At 47.9% G+C, this 18,580-nt stretch overlaps 2 protein-coding genes across 5 annotated transcripts in view; one reads left to right on the forward strand and one right to left on the reverse strand.

Annotated features, from left to right (window-relative positions):
* Cul1 (cullin 1) overlaps positions 1-1,538 on the forward strand; it is a 36,945-nt gene extending 35,407 nt beyond the window's left edge. For all 4 annotated transcript variants that reach the window (XM_089548438.1, XM_089548441.1, XM_089548439.1 and 1 more), the window contains exon 20: positions 75-1,538. In XM_089548438.1, the coding sequence (XP_089404564.1) occupies positions 75-155 (81 nt within the window). In that variant the 3' untranslated portion in view covers positions 156-1,538. The remainder of the gene's footprint in view (positions 1-74) is intronic.
* A 1,307-nt stretch (positions 1,539-2,845) lies between these two features.
* On the reverse strand, positions 2,846-5,998 carry LOC149339785 (uncharacterized). Its single transcript, XM_089548445.1, has one exon. The coding sequence runs from the start codon at positions 5,962-5,964 to the stop codon at positions 3,517-3,519; it is 2,448 nt and encodes an 815-aa protein (XP_089404571.1). The 5' UTR covers positions 5,965-5,998; the 3' UTR covers positions 2,846-3,516.
* Between the last annotated feature and the right edge of the window lie 12,582 nt (positions 5,999-18,580).

Consider the following 18,580-nt stretch of genomic DNA (forward strand, 5'->3'; position numbering starts at 1 on the left):
CATGAATTGAGTTGGCTTGTTTGGTGAAGTGTGTGCGCATGATTTCTCACCGGGCACTTTCATTTCTTTTGCAGAAATGCATAGACATCCTAATAGAGAAGGAGTACCTGCAGAGGGCGGACGGCCAGAAGGACACCTACACTTATCTCGCGTGAGGCACCAAGTCCAGCTGGGTGGGAAAGGAGGGTCCAGAAGAAGAGCCAGGCGGCACATCAAGCGGCAGGCATGCGAACAAGAAGGCAGCCTCAAGGAAGGCGTGCTCCCAGAGTTGAGCCAAAACTGTGTGCAGAGATGGCGACGCAGCTGCTGCGCCTGCCCCCCTCAAGACCTCCCCTCTTTTTTCCCACCCCTCTCGTGGAGAAAGAGAACAGTGCTGGTCGCGCAAGGTTTTTTTTTTTTTTTTTTTAATTTCCTGTGCTGCGGTTGTCGCTGCCATTACGACCATATGAGGGCATTGGTTCCTCTCCCAGCAGCCCAACACACAAGGCACGCATGCCTTCCCCATTGAACTTGCCCTGGCCTGAAGAGCAGCGGCGGTCACGTTGTGCGCTGAAGACGACAAATTCTGGCAGCTGTGCGCGTGTATGTGCTGCTCGTTCTCTTCTTCTCCTCCTCCTCCTCCTGACAGGACTTTAAACGAAGCAAAAAAAGAAAACACCGGACTTCAACGGGGGAGAAAGAAGAAAAGAAAAGATGAAGGCCTCTGTTGTGACTTTGTAACACATGCTGTTTGTTGCCAGTACGTCACTATAGTAAGCGAGGTGAAGTGTGTGTGTGTGGCTCCTTAGGAACGTTTCTCTGCCTGTTGGCATTTGTTGCAGCCAGCGCGGCATCTTTTGTGCATAGGCCCGACCTGAACTTGAAGAAAACGAAACAGTGCTGTGCTATGTTTTTTTTTTTTCTAATGTGAAATTTGCATTTCCCTTTTTTTTTTTTTAAACCTTTCTCTGTGGTCTCCTACCTTTTATGCCCCTTTCTCTCCTTTTCTTATTTCCCCGCTTTTCCAGCATTTGCAGTGCGGTTGGTGGTCCTCCAGTGCATGTAACTTCTGCGCTGCAGCTCCTGCTACGCTGTCTTTACAGTTGTCATTTCATGGGTCACCAGCTCTGTTTCCTGATCAACGGAGCAAATATAAAACCATGCAGAAAGAAAAAGTGCATGTTAGTTGGGGATTTCGGTATCCAAAGCATTGTCTTGTGATAGCGGCAACGGTTTTGTTGGCGCACTCATTTTAGGTGCCGCAGCGTGTTCCAAGGCGTCCTCTCTGTTTTTGTGTTGACTCTTTAGTGGGCCCTGTTCTCTCTCTTGTTTCGGAGGCGCAGAGAAAGGTGGGTGCAGTGTTGTCGCTCTCCAGTGGTCATCTCCCATGATTGTTTCTCTCGTAGTCCGCAGGGAAAACTGGGTCTCTCCATTTTGTTGAGCATGCTCCTCTCTTTGAGAGGGTACGGGCACTTGCCTCCCTCGAAAATGCTGACCGTGTTGTGTATGAGAGTGCTGAAATGTGGATTCTGAGGAGCAATAAAAAAATGTGCACAGAAGAGCATGCATTGTCACTTTGGAAATGGTAGTCTGTAGGCCGTTTTCTTTCTTTAAAACATATTTCAGGCTGGCATCCATGGTGAGGAACGGCAGTTTTTTGTTGCAGCTATACTGCTACAGCTGTGTGCAATAACTTCTAATGGAAAGGTACTGAGGAATTGTCTTAGCCAGGGCTTTGTTGTAGCTTTGCTTGTTAGCTCTGAAATGAAATTGATATATCTCGGAACCTCGGCAAAAATTGATGCGCTGGCACTCCTAGGTGCGTCGTGTAACGAGGCTCGCAACGATGATTTTTGAGCGCCACGGTAAAGTTGGGGCGGCAGGTGTTGTGGCGTCTTCTGCCTCCAAGCGATGCCAGTGCACGTTAAAGAAACCCCAGGTGGTCTAAATTTCCGGAGCCCTTCACTACGCGTCCCTCATAGCCTGAGTCGCTTTGGGACGTTAAACCCCCATAAACCGAACCAAATCGCATATCATTTTAAAACAGCGCAAAAAAGACACGGACAAAAGGAAGAGACGTATCCAAACAAGAACCACGTGGTTTACCAACGTCCACTAGGTCCCCGCCACGAAAACAAAATGGTTTGTCTGGTGCCTTCACGCGTACGGAATGCAGTCGCGCTGCAGGCGTTTCCGCGGGAACAGCGCGCACTTTCTTGGCGTTGGACGCGCAATCGCTGCACCGAATTTCATAAGCTACGGGTCGCGTTACCGTGGTGACCGAGTTCGGCGCCATCACGGCTGAATGCCGGTTACATTAAACGCTGCGCTGTTTGAATATTGCCGCAAAGGTAATATCTATCATCTAGCAAGCGGGCTCGGCGAGCGCATCCATTATTTAGCGCTGTAGCGTATTCATGTTTGAGCGAGGGGCGCCGTTTAAAGTAAGGCAGAACCGTTACCTGGCGAGCAGTGTTTTTTTTTGTTTTTGTTTTTTGCGTGTGCGCCACTAGGCATACATTTAGAATGCTGGAAAGTGGTAAAATCTGCGTTGTCAAGCAAGCGTTCTGATGCACTTTTCAGTCGTTCTTCGTGAGCGTACCTGGCGCCAAACGGCGTATGCTGCTTGGAGTGACTCCAGACTCTGGAGTTGATGTTATGAAAACGGAAGTTTCACTTGGCCCCAAATGCCATGCCTTCAGCCGCATAGGCGTCGGAGAAAACCAGAAATTCATATTGCTGGCGCAGCCACATTCACCGTGAAGCATACGACGAAGTGCAGCAGCGTCCCTCTTTCATGTCCATTAAAAGCTCTGTAAAGACGCCGCGTGTTACTTTGTGGTTCAAAAAAGTAAACAAACAACTGTTTTTGTTGACTCGTCTTTATTTCTATGCTGTTACATGTGGGCAAACAAACGACAGGCTGATGGCCAGTGACAGCCTTCACCAGACAGTTGCGAGTACACAGACAAGAAAAAAAAAAAAAAAAGCCCTGCAAATGCATCAAGTGTTCAAAAGCTGTGCATACCCATGAATGTGCACCACATTCTAAAAGGCTAACAGTCTAAAACGAGAGACATTTGCTCAGTCTACAATGCAACTCAAAACGAACCACTAGAAATGACTGTCTAACATGTAAAACATTGTTTCTATAGCCAAAAGGAAAATATGGAAAAAAAATCCAAATAACCACAGCAACACACTACTACTCCTTGTAACTCTACTAGACACTATCCTTGTAATCTGAGAGATAACTCATAGTATACATAAAAAGCACACTAATGGTAGCACAGCCAAGACTGTAGGATTTATGGTTTCCAAGATTACATTTTCAAGGCAGCAGGCAAAACAAGTACAACTTGTGATCAAACGTCTTGTGCATACTCATGCTAATTTTAGATAAACAAAGGTGAAGGCAAGCAGTACGATGGCTTAAAAAAACATCTACGCTTAAATAGAGGCTCCTGTAGTTAATGCAAGCTTATAATATTAGAAAGCAGAGAACCAATGGAGGACACACAAGGTGCAGAGATAAATTTAGTCAAACGAACACATGAAAGGACGTGCTGTGGGAGGGCCCTCCATGGGCCTTGCTGTGGACCAGCTCTCTGCGTTGGCATTGATGAGCTCTTCGATCACCTTCTGGATGTCTCCGGAGTGCTTCTTCAGCAGTACTGAATTGAGCTCCCTGTTCCTGAAACCCATCTCGAAGAGCTTGTTCTCTGGAGCAAGGCACGTGGCTGGTGGCGTCCACTGTGGCGAGCTGATTCGCTGCCTTTCCTGCTGGATTCCCGAAAAGACTGTCTTGGCAGTATTGTACACTGTGGCCGCTGCATTCAAAGCTCCATTTACTAGGGCTTCTGGTAGTGCATCTCCAACACCTTCTACTTTGTATGTCTTGCGCGTAGAAAACGCTGGCTTCGCCGTTGCCTTGGTCGTACTTTCTGCGCTTTCTGTGGAGGTAGCTTCATTTCGCTTCTCTTCATGGTCAGACGATGTCTTGGCGTCGGCTGTGTTTGTCTGAGTAGCAGTGGCTGATGAGTTGGATGAGTCAGATTCAATCAGCGGGTCCTGAAACCGTGAAGGAACAGTGCCATCCCCGTCGTTATCACTGTAGCCCTGGGGAGGTGCAACGGCAGGTGAGGACATGCACTGCAGTGGGTCACAGTAGTTGCACTTTGTAGGCTTGGATATCACTTCGCAAGAAGTTGCTGGGCTTTGCACAGTCAACTCGCTTCTCTCTGTTGCAGACTTTGGCTCTGGCAGATTGAACGGGATGTTGAGATTGAAGCATGATGGCAGAGGCACAACCTCAAAGTCACCCTCAGTGTCCACACTGCTCAGGCTAAGCACACTGGCAGACTCCTCAGTGTCGTGAAGGATTGGCATGTCCAGAATTGACATGTTGGAACCAAGCGCTGTCACACTGTTCTCCTCTACCTCCTCAGGCTCGGGTGACTTGCGTGGGGTAACGGCAGCCGGAGTATTGAATGGGGTTGCGGTGTGCGAGACAATGTTAGCCTTGAGGCCAGTGGCGAAGTCCTCGGCCTTGAGGGCAGGCTCGTGACCGATGTCATCGTCGGCTCCATCAACAACCTTGAGGCTGGACATGTGCTTCTGCTTTGGCTCAAGGGTGAGAGCCGGGTCCACAACTACGTTGCACCACAGGCGGTGACCGAAGTAGCCGTGCGGACTGAACATCCGCCAGTGAGTCTGGTAGTGGCCGGGCTCGTGTGGCGCCGAGAACTGGACCTCCAGCATGCCTTCTTCGTTCGGCAACAGTCGGGGGGCCTCAATGTCCGTGTCATTCGGCATGAGCCCCAAGGTACCCCAGCAGTACTTGAGAAGGATGGTTTCGTCCCATGCTCTGCTTCCAGAGTTGCGCACCTTCCAGCGCTTTGTGAAACGGGTTCCCGGTTGGACGTGGGTCCAGTCGGGGATGGTCTCGTCGCAGATGAACTCCGAATCGTAAGCGTCGGGGCTCAAGTAGTTTTCGGTGCTAGACGCTGCACCAGGCAATCGGTAGATGTTGCTGTCCCTGAGATTATACTTTTCGAGTTTCTTCATGAGTTTCTGCATTTTCATCTCTTGCTTCATCTCCCGGATGGCGGACGCGCGGTTCGGGGACCGGATAGGCCGAAAAGTGCAGCCATTGGAACGCTTACGACGCGCGGCCTGCTGCAAGCCAGCGGGCTTACGGATTTTCAGCATCGCATGCGAGCTGTCATGCACGCTCGGCAGCGATTCGCACACTTCACACAGATCATAGTTCGGGCAGACCCAGCATCGGTAGCGAACACCCTGTACCTGGCAGCGACAATTGCCGCACGTCGGCGCGTCCGGGAATGCCTCCGCAGCAGCGGCGGCCGTCCACCTGTCGACCTTGCGCGCGTCGAGCCGCTTGAAAACCTCTGCCGTAACTTCATCCTTGAGCTCGTTCCTGAGCGTTCGCACGAATTCGACGAACCAGGCTGGTGGGGTTGAACCGCCGTCGCCTGCATCGGATCGTGGCACGGCTGACGCCTCGGACGACGCGGTGGCTGCTACAGACGCGTCCGTGTTGGCTGCCGACTCGGCCGACGCTCTGTTTCCGCCAACAAACACAAACTCGCCTGAGTCGTTGCTGTGGGGGGCGCTGCTCAGTGGTCGCGTCGATGGACTTGGCGGAGGCGCATCCTCTTCGGTGATCTGTATTTGGAGAACGTTGCCTTTCTTCTCTGCGACACGAAGTGCTTCCTGCATTTCGGGTTCGGAAGAAAGCAGCACCCTCTCGTCCTCGTCATCAGCGTACGTTATGCGGACGGCGGACCCAGTCGGGGACAATCCGCAGCCTTGCAGCAGCGTGTTCTGCACCGTAGTCCAGCTGGAAGCACTCGGCAGGCTCAGCTGAAATCTTACAGGGCGCGGTGTAAACTCGACAATGAAGCGAGTTTCAGCCATGTTCACATAATTTTCGTCGTCAACGAGTGCAGCTGATATGCGCATTTTCCCGTCCTGCTGCCCAGACTTTGCTTTGCCTATGACGTCAAGGCGAAGAGCTCTGTCGCCAGGTGTCGCGAGGAATATCGACATCAGAAGTTTCGGTTTCGACTTTAGAGTGCTACTTTTGTGAAGAACGAAAGAAACGCAAATGGTCTCTGCCCACGTCATGCATCATAACTGCTTTGTGCGTTTTTATCGAAACTGTTGACTTTAATATGGGAGGTGTTCTTACTCCCTTATTCTTTTTCTGCCGACTTGTAACGCTTGCAGAGATGTTTTTGCTTTTGACCATGCAAACCGAGTCGCTCTATCTTTCATATCATAATATTCTATCATTTAAAATTTGCGCTTTGCATCACACATATAACTCTGACGTCATCGGCAACATGTGCTTGAATGTAAAAAATTGTTGAGTTAAGTCTTATTCTTTACGTTCATATATGTGCTGAGTCACGACACTGGTTTTCGCCATCATGTAAGCACTGGACGACATTTTCTGGTGGTAGTAATTGTTATTGCCTTCGAATGCTTTACACAGACATATATGCGTCTGTTTTGTGGTTTGATTCATGCCGGTGTAGACCTACTTTGAAAATATTGTGGCAGATTCCGATACAAGGGTTGGGAATGGGAGCAGGGACGGGTTTCTGCTTAAGTTTTTTTTTTTTTTTTCACAGATTACTGGATTGTTAGCCTGATTTGACCCATTTTCTTTTGATCTAATGCGATCTCATTCTAACAGCATGAAACGCTGCTTGACAACTGCCTTACTTTACGGGCGGGATCAGCGAAGTCGAAATCAGTGTATAAGCACAAATATTTTGTAATGTTGTCGGTTTACTTTTCTCATTGTTACGCTTTTATGAAGACCTTGGTCTATTTAAATTTTGGGAACATTAAAAATGCTCTTCATAACAACTTCTTGTCCTTGTGCGGCGAACGACGGTTGCTTACTTTTCATCCCTTTTCCGCTGTTTTTATTTTCTCAGAAATATCTTGAATACTGTGCACGTTATGTTCTTTACACTGCCCTGCTTAATATACAAAGGAAACCGGCGCATTTTTAAGCCTCCCTAGAGTGACCTTTTCTCCAGTGTTGCTTAATCATGTGCGCTTATTTGATGGTTTATGGGGTTTAACGTCTGTTACGTTTCGCCTTCGTCGTGAGAAAAAATCGGCGCGGTTGCAGCGGAATGCCGATGAGTCACGAAAGGCACGCGGGGTCAACGCCTGAATTAGCCACGGAAGCGGCGTCAGTTATCCACCCCGCATCTAGCCAGCAAGCTCTGCAGTGCACCGTCCAATACAGAAAGAAGTTAGCTGCCACAGTCGGCAGTACTAGACATTCCAAGGGGCCCGGGTGTCAGCCGGGTCCAGTCATCAAGTTTGACAGCAGCATCCGTCTTCCAGGAAGAAGTGGTCAGCGACCGTTTCCCCTACACCGCGCGGAATTGGGCGTGCAACCACACGTGCGACCCTGCACGTGTGACCACATGAAGAGCAGGCTGGCGGCTTCAGAGCAGGCTTCAGGCTTCAGAGCAGGCTGGCGGCCGTTCAGCGACGACTGCTAACCTGCCGTTTTTACGCATCGCAGGCCTCCCTGGCAAGAAAAAGCTGTGAAAATCAGCCCAAGACGGCGGCGGATAAACGGGTTCTCTGACTGCACGCACGCGCACCACCCTTTGCATCTCAGCACGTGTCATAATCAACAAAAGCAGGATATCAGCACACTCGGGGGCGCTTTCGACGCCTACAAAACTGACCGGACGCCGACGGACGACACTTCAGAGCAGGCTGGCGGCCGTTCAGCGACGACTGCTAACCTGCCGTTTTTACGCATCGCAGGCCTCCCTGGCAAGAAAAAGCTGTGAAAATCAGCCCAAGACGGCGGCGGATAAACGGGTTCTCTGACTGCACGCACGCGCACCACCCTTTGCATCTCAGCACGTGTCATAATCAACAAAAGCAGGATATCAGCACACTCGGGGGCGCTTTCGACGCCTACAAAACTGACCGGACGCCGACGGACGACACTTCAGAGCAGGCTGGCGGCCGTTCAGCGACGACTGCTAACCTGCCGTTTTTACGCATCGCAGGTGGGCTATTGAAATATTTTTCTTCTTCTTGAGGTATCTATTTTTGTAGCTGCCAGTCTGCTCTGAACGTGGTTGGAAGTTTACGCCATTTGTTCCCTATTTGCCTGTTTGTGTCTGTACTCGGGCCGGATTCCGACATTTTCTACACTATGGAAGTGTTGAAGGATTTTGCTACATCCATGTCAGAAAAGGCACCAAATACCATTAAGGAACTAGCCAAGCTATTCGTTGAAATGACAGCGAAATTTCTTGAAGCCATAGCCGAACTCCGAACGGACGTAATCACCATAAGGAAATCCGTTGAATTTAACAGTGACAGCTTCGATGAATTCAAGAATGAAATCCGGAACTTGCGCGAGGAGCTCACTGAGGTGAAGCAACAGATTCAAGATACGGAAAGAGATTGTCAGAGGATGAGGAAAGACATGGGGGATTTGAAAAAGGAACTTGTCGAGTTGAAGCAATATGGTAGGCGCAACAATGTTGAACTAAAGGGCGTACCAGAGGTAGAGAATGAGAATGTAGGTGACACAGTGCAGAAAGTGGCCAAGTGCCTAAAAGTCGAGCTCTCTGCCTGTGATATAGATGTCGCACATCGTGTTCCAACTAAAGGATCTGGACTGTCAAACATCATTGTGAAGTTTACATCAAGGACTGTGCGGGACACGTTCTTTCAGGCTGCAAAGAAAAACCGGTTGAACACATCGATGCTCGGTTTTGAGGAAAGTGACCCAGTTTTTGTGAACGACCACCTCTGTCCTGAAAACAAAATTTTGCTAGGAAAGGCCGTCCAACTGAAGCGGGAAAAAGGTTGGAAATTTGCCTGGGTCTCCAATGGAAGAATCCTGGTGCGGAAGGCAGATAATTCCAAAGTCATACATCTTGCATGCGAAGATGATCTTGCGAAAATTGTCTAGTGACGCATTCTTAGGCACAGCCACCTCAGGGCAGAAATATGGCGTTCACGAAGACAAAGAACGATACCTTGCACATATTTCACAGCAACATACGTAGCATAAGAAAAAACTTGAACTTGCTCCTTGCCTATCTTTCCCAGCACCAAAAACCTTATGACGTCATCGCAATATCCGAAACTTGGCTCAGAAAAGGGGAAAATGTTCTCATTCCTGATTACCTAACCCATTCACATCCACGTGATTCACTTTCGCGTGGTGGTGGCGTAGCGCTTTTTGTTCACAACAGTCGCACCTACTCAGCATTGCCAAACGTTTCTTGCAGCACACCTTATATCGAAGCATTATTTATCAGACTGGAGAACTGTGTTATCGTGGGTGTCGTGTATAGGCCCCCCAATTCAGCTGTAGCCTTATTTCTTCAAAAACTTGAATCAGTACTTTTCACCCTCATGTCAGAACACAAATACCCGGTTATAATTAGCGGAGACATTAACATAGATACCCGTAACGTACACCATAATGACTATGCGCATCTGCTGAATTCCTTTAATTTTCGGAATTTGATTACCATCCCCACTAGAATAACCAGCACATCTGCAACGGTCATTGATCATATCTTAACAAATATAACTTCGAATATAAGTGCAGGGGTATGCAACCAACCTATTTCTGATCATCTACCTACCTATATAACGGTTCAAAACATCATTAAACCGAAATCAATACCCACCAAAGTAATTACGAGAATCGATTACACTTTGCTCAGATCCAAAATTCAGTCTATTGACACTAGTACCATATACCATGAAGACGTTGAAACTGAATTCTCCAATCTTATTCACACTCTTACGTGCGCTACAACAAGCAGCAGTACGAAGTTATCTGCTCGTTCGTATAAGCAGCCCATTTCGCCCTGGATGACAAAACAAATTCTAGCAGTGCTACAACAGAAGGATTTCTGGTATCACAAATGGAAACAGCATAAGGATAACAACTATTACTTGGGTCAGTACAAAAAAATGCGCAATACATCTGTTGCAGCTATGCGCACACGGAAAAAGGAATATTACACACGCCTCATTGAACATAGCGCTGGGAACTCCAAAAAACTGTGGGGAATTGTGAACAGTGTTGTTGGTAAACCGCGCCAACAGACGCTTCCGGCAGTTATTGATCAGAACGTAGTCAACCACTTTAATTCATATTTTACTACAGTAGGGATTTCGTCAGCCACCTCTGCAAATAACACAGATGTAAACTCTTCGTTACCCAGTCCACTACTAAATACCTTTTTTCTAGACGACATTGAACTTAGCGAAATACATTCTACATTGGCAACTATGGCTAGCAATAAAGCCGCTGGATTGGATGGAATAACTGTACGTATGTTGAAAGACAACATTGATATCCTCGGTCCTATATTATGCCACGTTCTAAATCACTCACTGCAAACCGCCAAGTACCCAACGCCGCTAAAAACCGCCCGAGTAGTTCCAATATACAAGGATGGAGACAGCTCAAACCCTTCTAGCTATCGACCTATATCAGTCCTCAGTGCTGTTAATATCCTTTTCGAAAAAATTCTTGCAAATCGAATTAATAGATTTCTAGAAAAATACAATATAATTTGCCCACAGCAACACGGCTTTCGGCAGCATCATTCAACATCAACTGCAGTCCAGTTATTAGCCGAAAAAATAAATTGTGCTTTAAATAACAACAAACTTGTGGCTGTGGTCTTTCTTGACCTAAGAAAGGCTTTCGATACCGTTGACCATTCCATCCTTTTGTACAAGCTAAAACACTACGGCTTTAGAGAACGGGTTTTCGAGCTGTTTTCTAGTTACTTCGATCAACGTCATCAGGTAGTCGTAATGAATAATGTATCATCGTCACCACAACGTATACACACGGGCGTACCCCAAGGGTCTGTTTTGGGACCCCTGCTTTTTTCTTTATATGTTTCCGATCTTCCACGTGCACTACATTTCGGAGATATGCTGATGTACGCCGATGACACCGCTATAATTATTACAGGAAACAACATCGAGGAAATTGAGTCCAAAACGAACTTAGATTTAGCAAGCATCTCTAACTGGTTTTCAGCTAACAAGCTGTCTGTTAATGTTGAAAAAACAAAATATACTGTATTTCACTCCCGTAGTAAACAAGTAGATATTAACTGTATGAACATTTCCATTAACAACTCTGTACTGCAACATACACCTTTTTTTAAATATCTTGGCGTAATATTTGATAGGCACCTGCACTGGCAAAATCACATATCTGCAGTGGGGGCGAAACTGGCCTCCGGGTGCTATCAACTGCTACAGGCACGTGACTTCTTTGATACAAATATTTTACGCATTTTATATTTTTCCTTCATCCACAGTCACCTTTCTTACTGCCTAGATTCTTGGGGATGGACCTACAACAGTTATATCGAGCCAATCCGAAGATTACAGAAACGATCATTAAGAGTCATAACTCATTCTAAACCGGATCATCCCAGCAAATCATTATTCGAAGACTTACAGATACTACCTTTCGATTCACTACGGCTACTGAAAACAGCTACTACCGTAAACAGCGTCGTAAGATACAACCATCCTTTCCATATATCCCTATTTAACATGTCATCACGTCCCACCAGGAATGTAACGCTTGGAAACTTTAATCTGCCACCCACTCACAACGTATATGGAGAACGACAGCTCGCTTTTATTGGTGCAAAAATATGGAATACCCTTCCCCACGAAGTAAAATACGCTCAAAATTTCACTCCTACAGCAAAAAAATTCTTTCAGCACATACATACTAAGAACTAACTCTTACTCAACCTGCTGCGCGAATTCGTTGTTATTATTATTATTATTTCTTTTTTGGACATAGGCGATGTTTTTCATATTATATAGTTGTTCCGTGTAATGTTTTTAATTTTTTCTTTCTCCCTTTTCTGCGCTTGTATTCATACACATGTATCTACCCCGCTGTTACAATTTCTAATTGCTTTGTACTGGAGTGTCTGTATAACTGTATTTCATTTTTTGGACCCATGACTAGCCTACGGCTACGGGTCCAGACAGTGTTGGACACATCTTTGTGTACTTTTGAATGTAATAAAGAATTTGAATTTGAATTTTGAATTTGAAAAGCGCAGGAACGCTGTTCGAGAACCTTCCAGAATCTGCGCGACGCAGATGGCATCCTTCTCTCTCTCCCAACACGTGACGGGGACTTGTTCCCTATGGAGAGAGTGTGTGATGGGTGCCACAGTGAACTTTCGGGACACTCCTTCCCCGACAAGCCCGTTCCCCATCTAGGGAGCCCAGGGAAAGGAAACGCTATAAAACTCGGCAGCGAGGACGGCGGAGTAGCTTCTCGTCATCAAGCCCCTTGTTATTGAGACTCTCTTACTGAGAGGTTCTCCCAGTTGCTTTTTGTATATATGTAAATTCACTTGTATAAAGTTCTTCTTCTTGTCTTTCCCTTAAACCGTCTCCGACCTTCCTCATCCCCTCTCCGGCACGACCATGCTACCTGAGCCGCAACACGTCCCAAAGCGACAAAGGCTATGAGAGACGCCGTAGTGGAGGGCTCCGGAAATCATATCAGAACCAAATCATATCATATCAAGCTTTATTTTGTTTCTCAAGAAGAAAAGGGGGTGGCGGGTAAAAGCCGCATAACTGCGGCGCTTCAGAAAGCCCGGCCCCCTCTATGTGCAGTTCGGCAGCAGTTCTAGTGCAATACAAGAAACGACATTATACCGGGTTCAAATTGTCGCGCCTCAGTTCGCAGAACCAAATTAGCACTTTACAGAAGAAAGCACTTCAGATGAAAGCACATCCAGTTCGAGGTACATTAGAAACGCAGTCAACTTGAAACACATTATAGTTTCTAAATATAAAAAAAAAATTGAAAACACATTCAAGGAGAGGTCTGAGTCGGGCTGGTTGGTTCATGTTGAATGGTACGGCAAAACAGCGCTGACGGACGGGACGGAAGAAGATCATGTGTCTCATGATCATCAGCGCATGTGTCTGTCTCATCTTCTTCCGTCCCGTCCGTCAGCGCTGTTTTGCCGTACCATTCAAAACACATTCAGTTTAAAGCACTATAATGTTTTGAAATACACTCAGTTTGACGCACTTATATTTTAAAAGTATGAAAAACTTAACCTTTATCGCAACCCGCCGCAGTAACTTAGTGGTTATATATGGCGCTCGGCTGCTGACCCGAGAGGCGCGGGTTCGATCTCGGCCGCAGCGGTCGCATTTCGATGGAGGCGTGCGATGTCAGCGCACGTTAAAGAAGATCAGGTGGTCCGAATTAAAGCGGAGCCCTTCACTACGGCGTCCCTCATAGCCTTAGTCGCTTTGGGACGTTAAACCCCCATAAACCCCCAAACCATTCCCGTACCTTTCCGCGTGCGTTTAATTTTCTCGTTTTGTGGACGGACGGACGGGCGGGCGGAGAATAATATGCGGGCAAAGAGAGGTGAAAATATAGCCGTAAAATTATTTTCTAAATTAAAACAAAAAAATTCTTCCCTCGATAAAAGGATTTGCTACCTTCCACGAGTAGCTTTCTTGCGAGTGTTTTCTGAACATTTCTTGGAAGGAAAACGGAGAGAGAAAACGGCAACCTTTTGCTGCACAAATTCGGAAAGCTCTGAGCTGTCGATGTTTCCCCGTTTTTTACACTTCGTTACTCTAGCACCTTTGGTTGGTTGGTTGGTTGGTTGGTTGGTTGGTTGGTTGGTTGGTTGGTTGGTTGGTTGGTTGGTTGGTTGGTTGGTTGGTTGGTTGGTTGGTTGGTTGGTTGGTTGGTTGGTTGGTTGGTTGGTTGGTTGGTTGGTTGGTTGGTTGGTTGGTTGGTTGGTTGGTTGGTTGGTTGGTTGGTTGGTTGGTTGGTTGGTTGGTTGGTTGGTTGGTTGGTTGGTTGGTTGGTTGGTTGGTTGGTTGGTTGGTTGGTTGGTTGGTTGGTTGGTTGGTTGGTTGGTTGGTTGGTTGGTTGGTTGGTTGGTTGGTTGGTTGGTTGGTTGGTTGGTTGGTTGGTTGGTTGGTTGGTTGGTTGGTTGGTTGGTTGGTTGGTTGGTTGGTTGGTTGGTTGGTTGGTTGGTTGGTTGGTTGGTTGGTTGGTTGGTTGGTTGGTTGGTTGGTTGGTTGGTTGGTTGGTTGGTTGGTTGGTTGGTTGGTTGGTTGGTTGGTTGGTTGGTTGGTTGGTTGGTTGGTTGGTTGGTTGGTTGGTTGGTTGGTTGGTTGGTTGGTTGGTTGGTTGGTTGGTTGGTTGGTTGGTTGGTTGGTTGGTTGGTTGGTTGGTTGGTTGGTTGGTTGGTTGGTTGGTTGGTTGGTTGGTTGGTTGGTTGGTTGGTTGGTTGGTTGGTTGGTTGGTTGGTTGGTTGGTTGGTTGGTTGGTTGGTTGGTTGGTTGGTTGGTTGGTTGGTTGGTTGGTTGGTTGGTTGGTTGGTTGGTTGGTTGGTTGGTTGGTTGGTTGGTTGGTTGGTTGGTTGGTTGGTTGGTTGGTTGGTTGGTTGGTTGGTTGGTTGGTTGGTTGGTTGGTTGGTTGGTTGGTTGGTTGGTTGGTTGGTTGGTTGGTTGGTTGGTTGGTTGGTTGGTTGGTTGGTTGGTTGGTTGGTTGGTTGGTTGGTTGGTTGGTTGGTTGGTTGGTTGGTTGGTTGGTTGGTTGGTTGGTTGGTTGGTTGGTTGGTTGGTTGGTTGGTTGGTTGGTTGGTTGGTTGGTTGGTTGGTTGGTTGGTTGGTTGGTTGGTTGGTTGGTTGGTTGGTTGGTTGGTTGGTTGGTTGGTTGGTTGGTTGGTTGGTTGGTTGGTTGGTTGGTTGGTTGGTTGGTTGGTTGGTTGGTTGGTTGGTTGGTTGGTTGGTTGGTTGGTTGGTTGGTTGGTTGGTTGGTTGGTTGGTTGGTTGGTTGGTTGGTTGGTTGGTTGGTTGGTTGGTTGGTTGGTTGGTTGGTTGGTTGGTTGGTTGGTTGGTTGGTTGGTTGGTTGGTTGGTTGGTTGGTTGGTTGGTTGGTTGGTTGGTTGGTTGGTTGGTTGGTTGGTTGGTTGGTTGGTTGGTTGGTTGGTTGGTTGGTTGGTTGGTTGGTTGGTTGGTTGGTTGGTTGGTTGGTTGGTTGGTTGGTTGGTTGGTTGGTTGGTTGGTTGGTTGGTTGGTTGGTTGGTTGGTTGGTTGGTTGGTTGGTTGGTTGGTTGGTTGGTTGGTTGGTTGGTTGGTTGGTTGGTTGGTTGGTTGGTTGGTTGGTTGGTTGGTTGGTTGGTTGGTTGGTTGGTTGGTTGGTTGGTTGGTTGGTTGGTTGGTTGGTTGGTTGGTTGGTTGGTTGGTTGGTTGGTTGGTTGGTTGGTTGGTTGGTTGGTTGGTTGGTTGGTTGGTTGGTTGGTTGGTTGGTTGGTTGGTTGGTTGGTTGGTTGGTTGGTTGGTTGGTTGGTTGGTTGGTTGGTTGGTTGGTTGGTTGGTTGGTTGGTTGGTTGGTTGGTTGGTTGGTTGGTTGGTTGGTTGGTTGGTTGGTTGGTTGGTTGGTTGGTTGGTTGGTTGGTTGGTTGGTTGGTTGGTTGGTTGGTTGGTTGGTTGGTTGGTTGGTTGGTTGGTTGGTTGGTTGGTTGGTTGGTTGGTTGGTTGGTTGGTTGGTTGGTTGGTTGGTTGGTTGGTTGGTTGGTTGGTTGGTTGGTTGGTTGGTTGGTTGGTTGGTTGGTTGGTTGGTTGGTTGGTTGGTTGGTTGGTTGGTTGGTTGGTTGGTTGGTTGGTTGGTTGGTTGGTTGGTTGGTTGGTTGGTTGGTTGGTTGGTTGGTTGGTTGGTTGGTTGGTTGGTTGGTTGGTTGGTTGGTTGGTTGGTTGGTTGGTTGGTTGGTTGGTTGGTTGGTTGGTTGGTTGGTTGGTTGGTTGGTTGGTTGGTTGGTTGGTTGGTTGGTTGGTTGGTTGGTTGGTTGGTTGGTTGGTTGGTTGGTTGGTTGGTTGGTTGGTTGGTTGGTTGGTTGGTTGGTTGGTTGGTTGGTTGGTTGGTTGGTTGGTTGGTTGGTTGGTTGGTTGGTTGGTTGGTTGGTTGGTTGGTTGGTTGGTTGGTTGGTTGGTTGGTTGGTTGGTTGGTTGGTTGGTTGGTTGGTTGGTTGGTTGGTTGGTTGGTTGGTTGGTTGGTTGGTTGGTTGGTTGGTTGGTTGGTTGGTTGGTTGGTTGGTTGGTTGGTTGGTTGGTTGGTTGGTTGGTTGGTTGGTTGGTTGGTTGGTTGGTTGGTTGGTTGGTTGGTTGGTTGGTTGGTTGGTTGGTTGGTTGGTTGGTTGGTTGGTTGGTTGGTTGGTTGGTTGGTTGGTTGGTTGGTTGGTTGGTTGGTTGGTTGGTTGGTTGGTTGGTTGGTTGGTTGGTTGGTTGGTTGGTTGGTTGGTTGGTTGGTTGGTTGGTTGGTTGGTTGGTTGGTTGGTTGGTTGGTTGGTTGGTTGGTTGGTTGGTTGGTTGGTTGGTTGGTTGGTTGGTTGGTTGGTTGGTTGGTTGGTTGGTTGGTTGGTTGGTTGGTTGGTTGGTTGGTTGGTTGGTTGGTTGGTTGGTTGGTTGGTTGGTTGGTTGGTTGGTTGGTTGGTTGGTTGGTTGGTTGGTTGGTTGGTTGGTTGGTTGGTTGGTTGGTTGGTTGGTTGGTTGGTTGGTTGGTTGGTTGGTTGGTTGGTTGGTTGGTTGGTTGGTTGGTTGGTTGGTTGGTTGGTTGGTTGGTTGGTTGGTTGGTTGGTTGGTTGGTTGGTTGGTTGGTTGGTTGGTTGGTTGGTTGGTTGGTTGGTTGGTTGGTTGGTTGGTTGGTTGGTTGGTTGGTTGGTTGGTTGGTTGGTTGGTTGGTTGGTTGGTTGGTTGGTTGGTTGGTTGGTTGGTTGGTTGGTTGGTTGGTTGGTTGGTTGGTTGGTTGGTTGGTTGGTTGGTTGGTTGGTTGGTTGGTTGGTTGGTTGGTTGGTTGGTTGGTTGGTTGGTTGGTTGGTTGGTTGGTTGGTTGGTTGGTTGGTTGGTTGGTTGGTTGGTTGGTTGGTTGGTTGGTTGGTTGGTTGGTTGGTTGGTTGGTTGGTTGGTTGGTTGGTTGGTTGGTTGGTTGGTTGGTTGGTTGGTTGGTTGGTTGGTTGGTTGGTTGGTTGGTTGGTTGGTTGGTTGGTTGGTTGGTTGGTTGGTTGGTTGGTTGGTTGGTTGGTTGGTTGGTTGGTTGGTTGGTTGGTTGGTTGGTTGGTTGGTTGGTTGGTTGGTTGGTTGGTTGGTTGGTTGGTTGGTTGGTTGGTTGGTTGGTTGGTTGGTTGGTTGGTTGGTTGGTTGGTTGGTTGGTTGGTTGGTTGGTTGGTTGGTTGGTTGGTTGGTTGGTTGGTTGGTTGGTTGGTTGGTTGGTTGGTTGGTTGGTTGGTTGGTTGGTTGGTTGGTTGGTTGGTTGGTTGGTTGGTTGGTTGGTTGGTTGGTTGGTTGGTTGGTTGGTTGGTTGGTTGGTTGGTTGGTTGGTTGGTTGGTTGGTTGGTTGGTTGGTTGGTTGGTTGGTTGGTTGGTTGGTTGGTTGGTTGGTTGGTTGGTTGGTTGGTTGGTTGGTTGGTTGGTTGGTTGGTTGGTTGGTTGGTTGGTTGGTTGGTTGGTTGGTTGGTTGGTTGGTTGGTTGGTTGGTTGGTTGGTTGGTTGGTTGGTTGGTTGGTTGGTTGGTTGGTTGGTTGGTTGGTTGGTTGGTTGGTTGGTTGGTTGGTTGGTTGGTTGGTTGGTTGGTTGGTTGGTTGGTTGGTTGGTTGGTTGGTTGGTTGGTTGGTTGGTTGGTTGGTTGGTTGGTTGGTTGGTTGGTTGGTTGGTTGGTTGGTTGGTTGGTTGGTTGGTTGGTTGGTTGGTTGGTTGGTTGGTTGGTTGGTTGGTTGGTTGGTTGGTTGGTTGGTTGGTTGGTTGGTTGGTTGGTTGGTTGGTTGGTTGGTTGGTTGGTTGGTTGGTTGGTTGGTTGGTTGGTTGGTTGGTTGGTTGGTTGGTTGGTTGGTTGGTTGGTTGGTTGGTTGGTTGGTTGGTTGGTTGGTTGGTTGGTTGGTTGGTTGGTTGGTTGGTTGGTTGGTTGGTTGGTTGGTTGGTTGGTTGGTTGGTTGGTTGGTTGGTTGGTTGGTTGGTTGGTTGGTTGGTTGGTTGGTTGGTTGGTTGGTTGGTTGGTTGGTTGGTTGGTTGGTTGGTTGGTTGGTTGGTTGGTTGGTTGGTTGGTTGGTTGGTTGGTTGGTTGGTTGGTTGGTTGGTTGGTTGGTTGGTTGGTTGGTTGGTTGGTTGGTTGGTTGGTTGGTTGGTTGGTTGGTTGGTTGGTTGGTTGGTTGGTTGGTTGGTTGGTTGGTTGGTTGGTTGGTTGGTTGGTTGGTTGGTTGGTTGGTTGGTTGGTTGGTTGGTTGGTTGGTTGGTTGGTTGGTTGGTTGGTTGGTTGGTTGGTTGGTTGGTTGGTTGGTTGGTTGGTTGGTTGGTTGGTTGGTTGGTTGGTTGGTTGGTTGGTTGGTTGGTTGGTTGGTTGGTTGGTTGGTTGGTTGGTTGGTTGGTTGGTTGGTTGGTTGGTTGGTTGGTTGGTTGGTTGGTTGGTTGGTTGGTTGGTTGGTTGGTTGGTTGGTTGGTTGGTTGGTTGGTTGGTTGGTTGGTT

The sequence above is a fragment of the Amblyomma mixtum genome, chromosome 6, assembly GCF_055824585.1.
Source record: "Amblyomma mixtum isolate Tamu chromosome 6, ASM5582458v1, whole genome shotgun sequence".
NCBI classification, from domain to species: domain Eukaryota; kingdom Metazoa; phylum Arthropoda; class Arachnida; order Ixodida; family Ixodidae; genus Amblyomma; species Amblyomma mixtum.

Excerpts from the sequence above, each read along its gene's own strand:
- LOC149339785 (XM_089548445.1), bottom strand. The coding sequence starts at position 5,964 with ATGCGCATATCAGCTGCACTCGTTGACGACGAAAATTATGTGAACATG.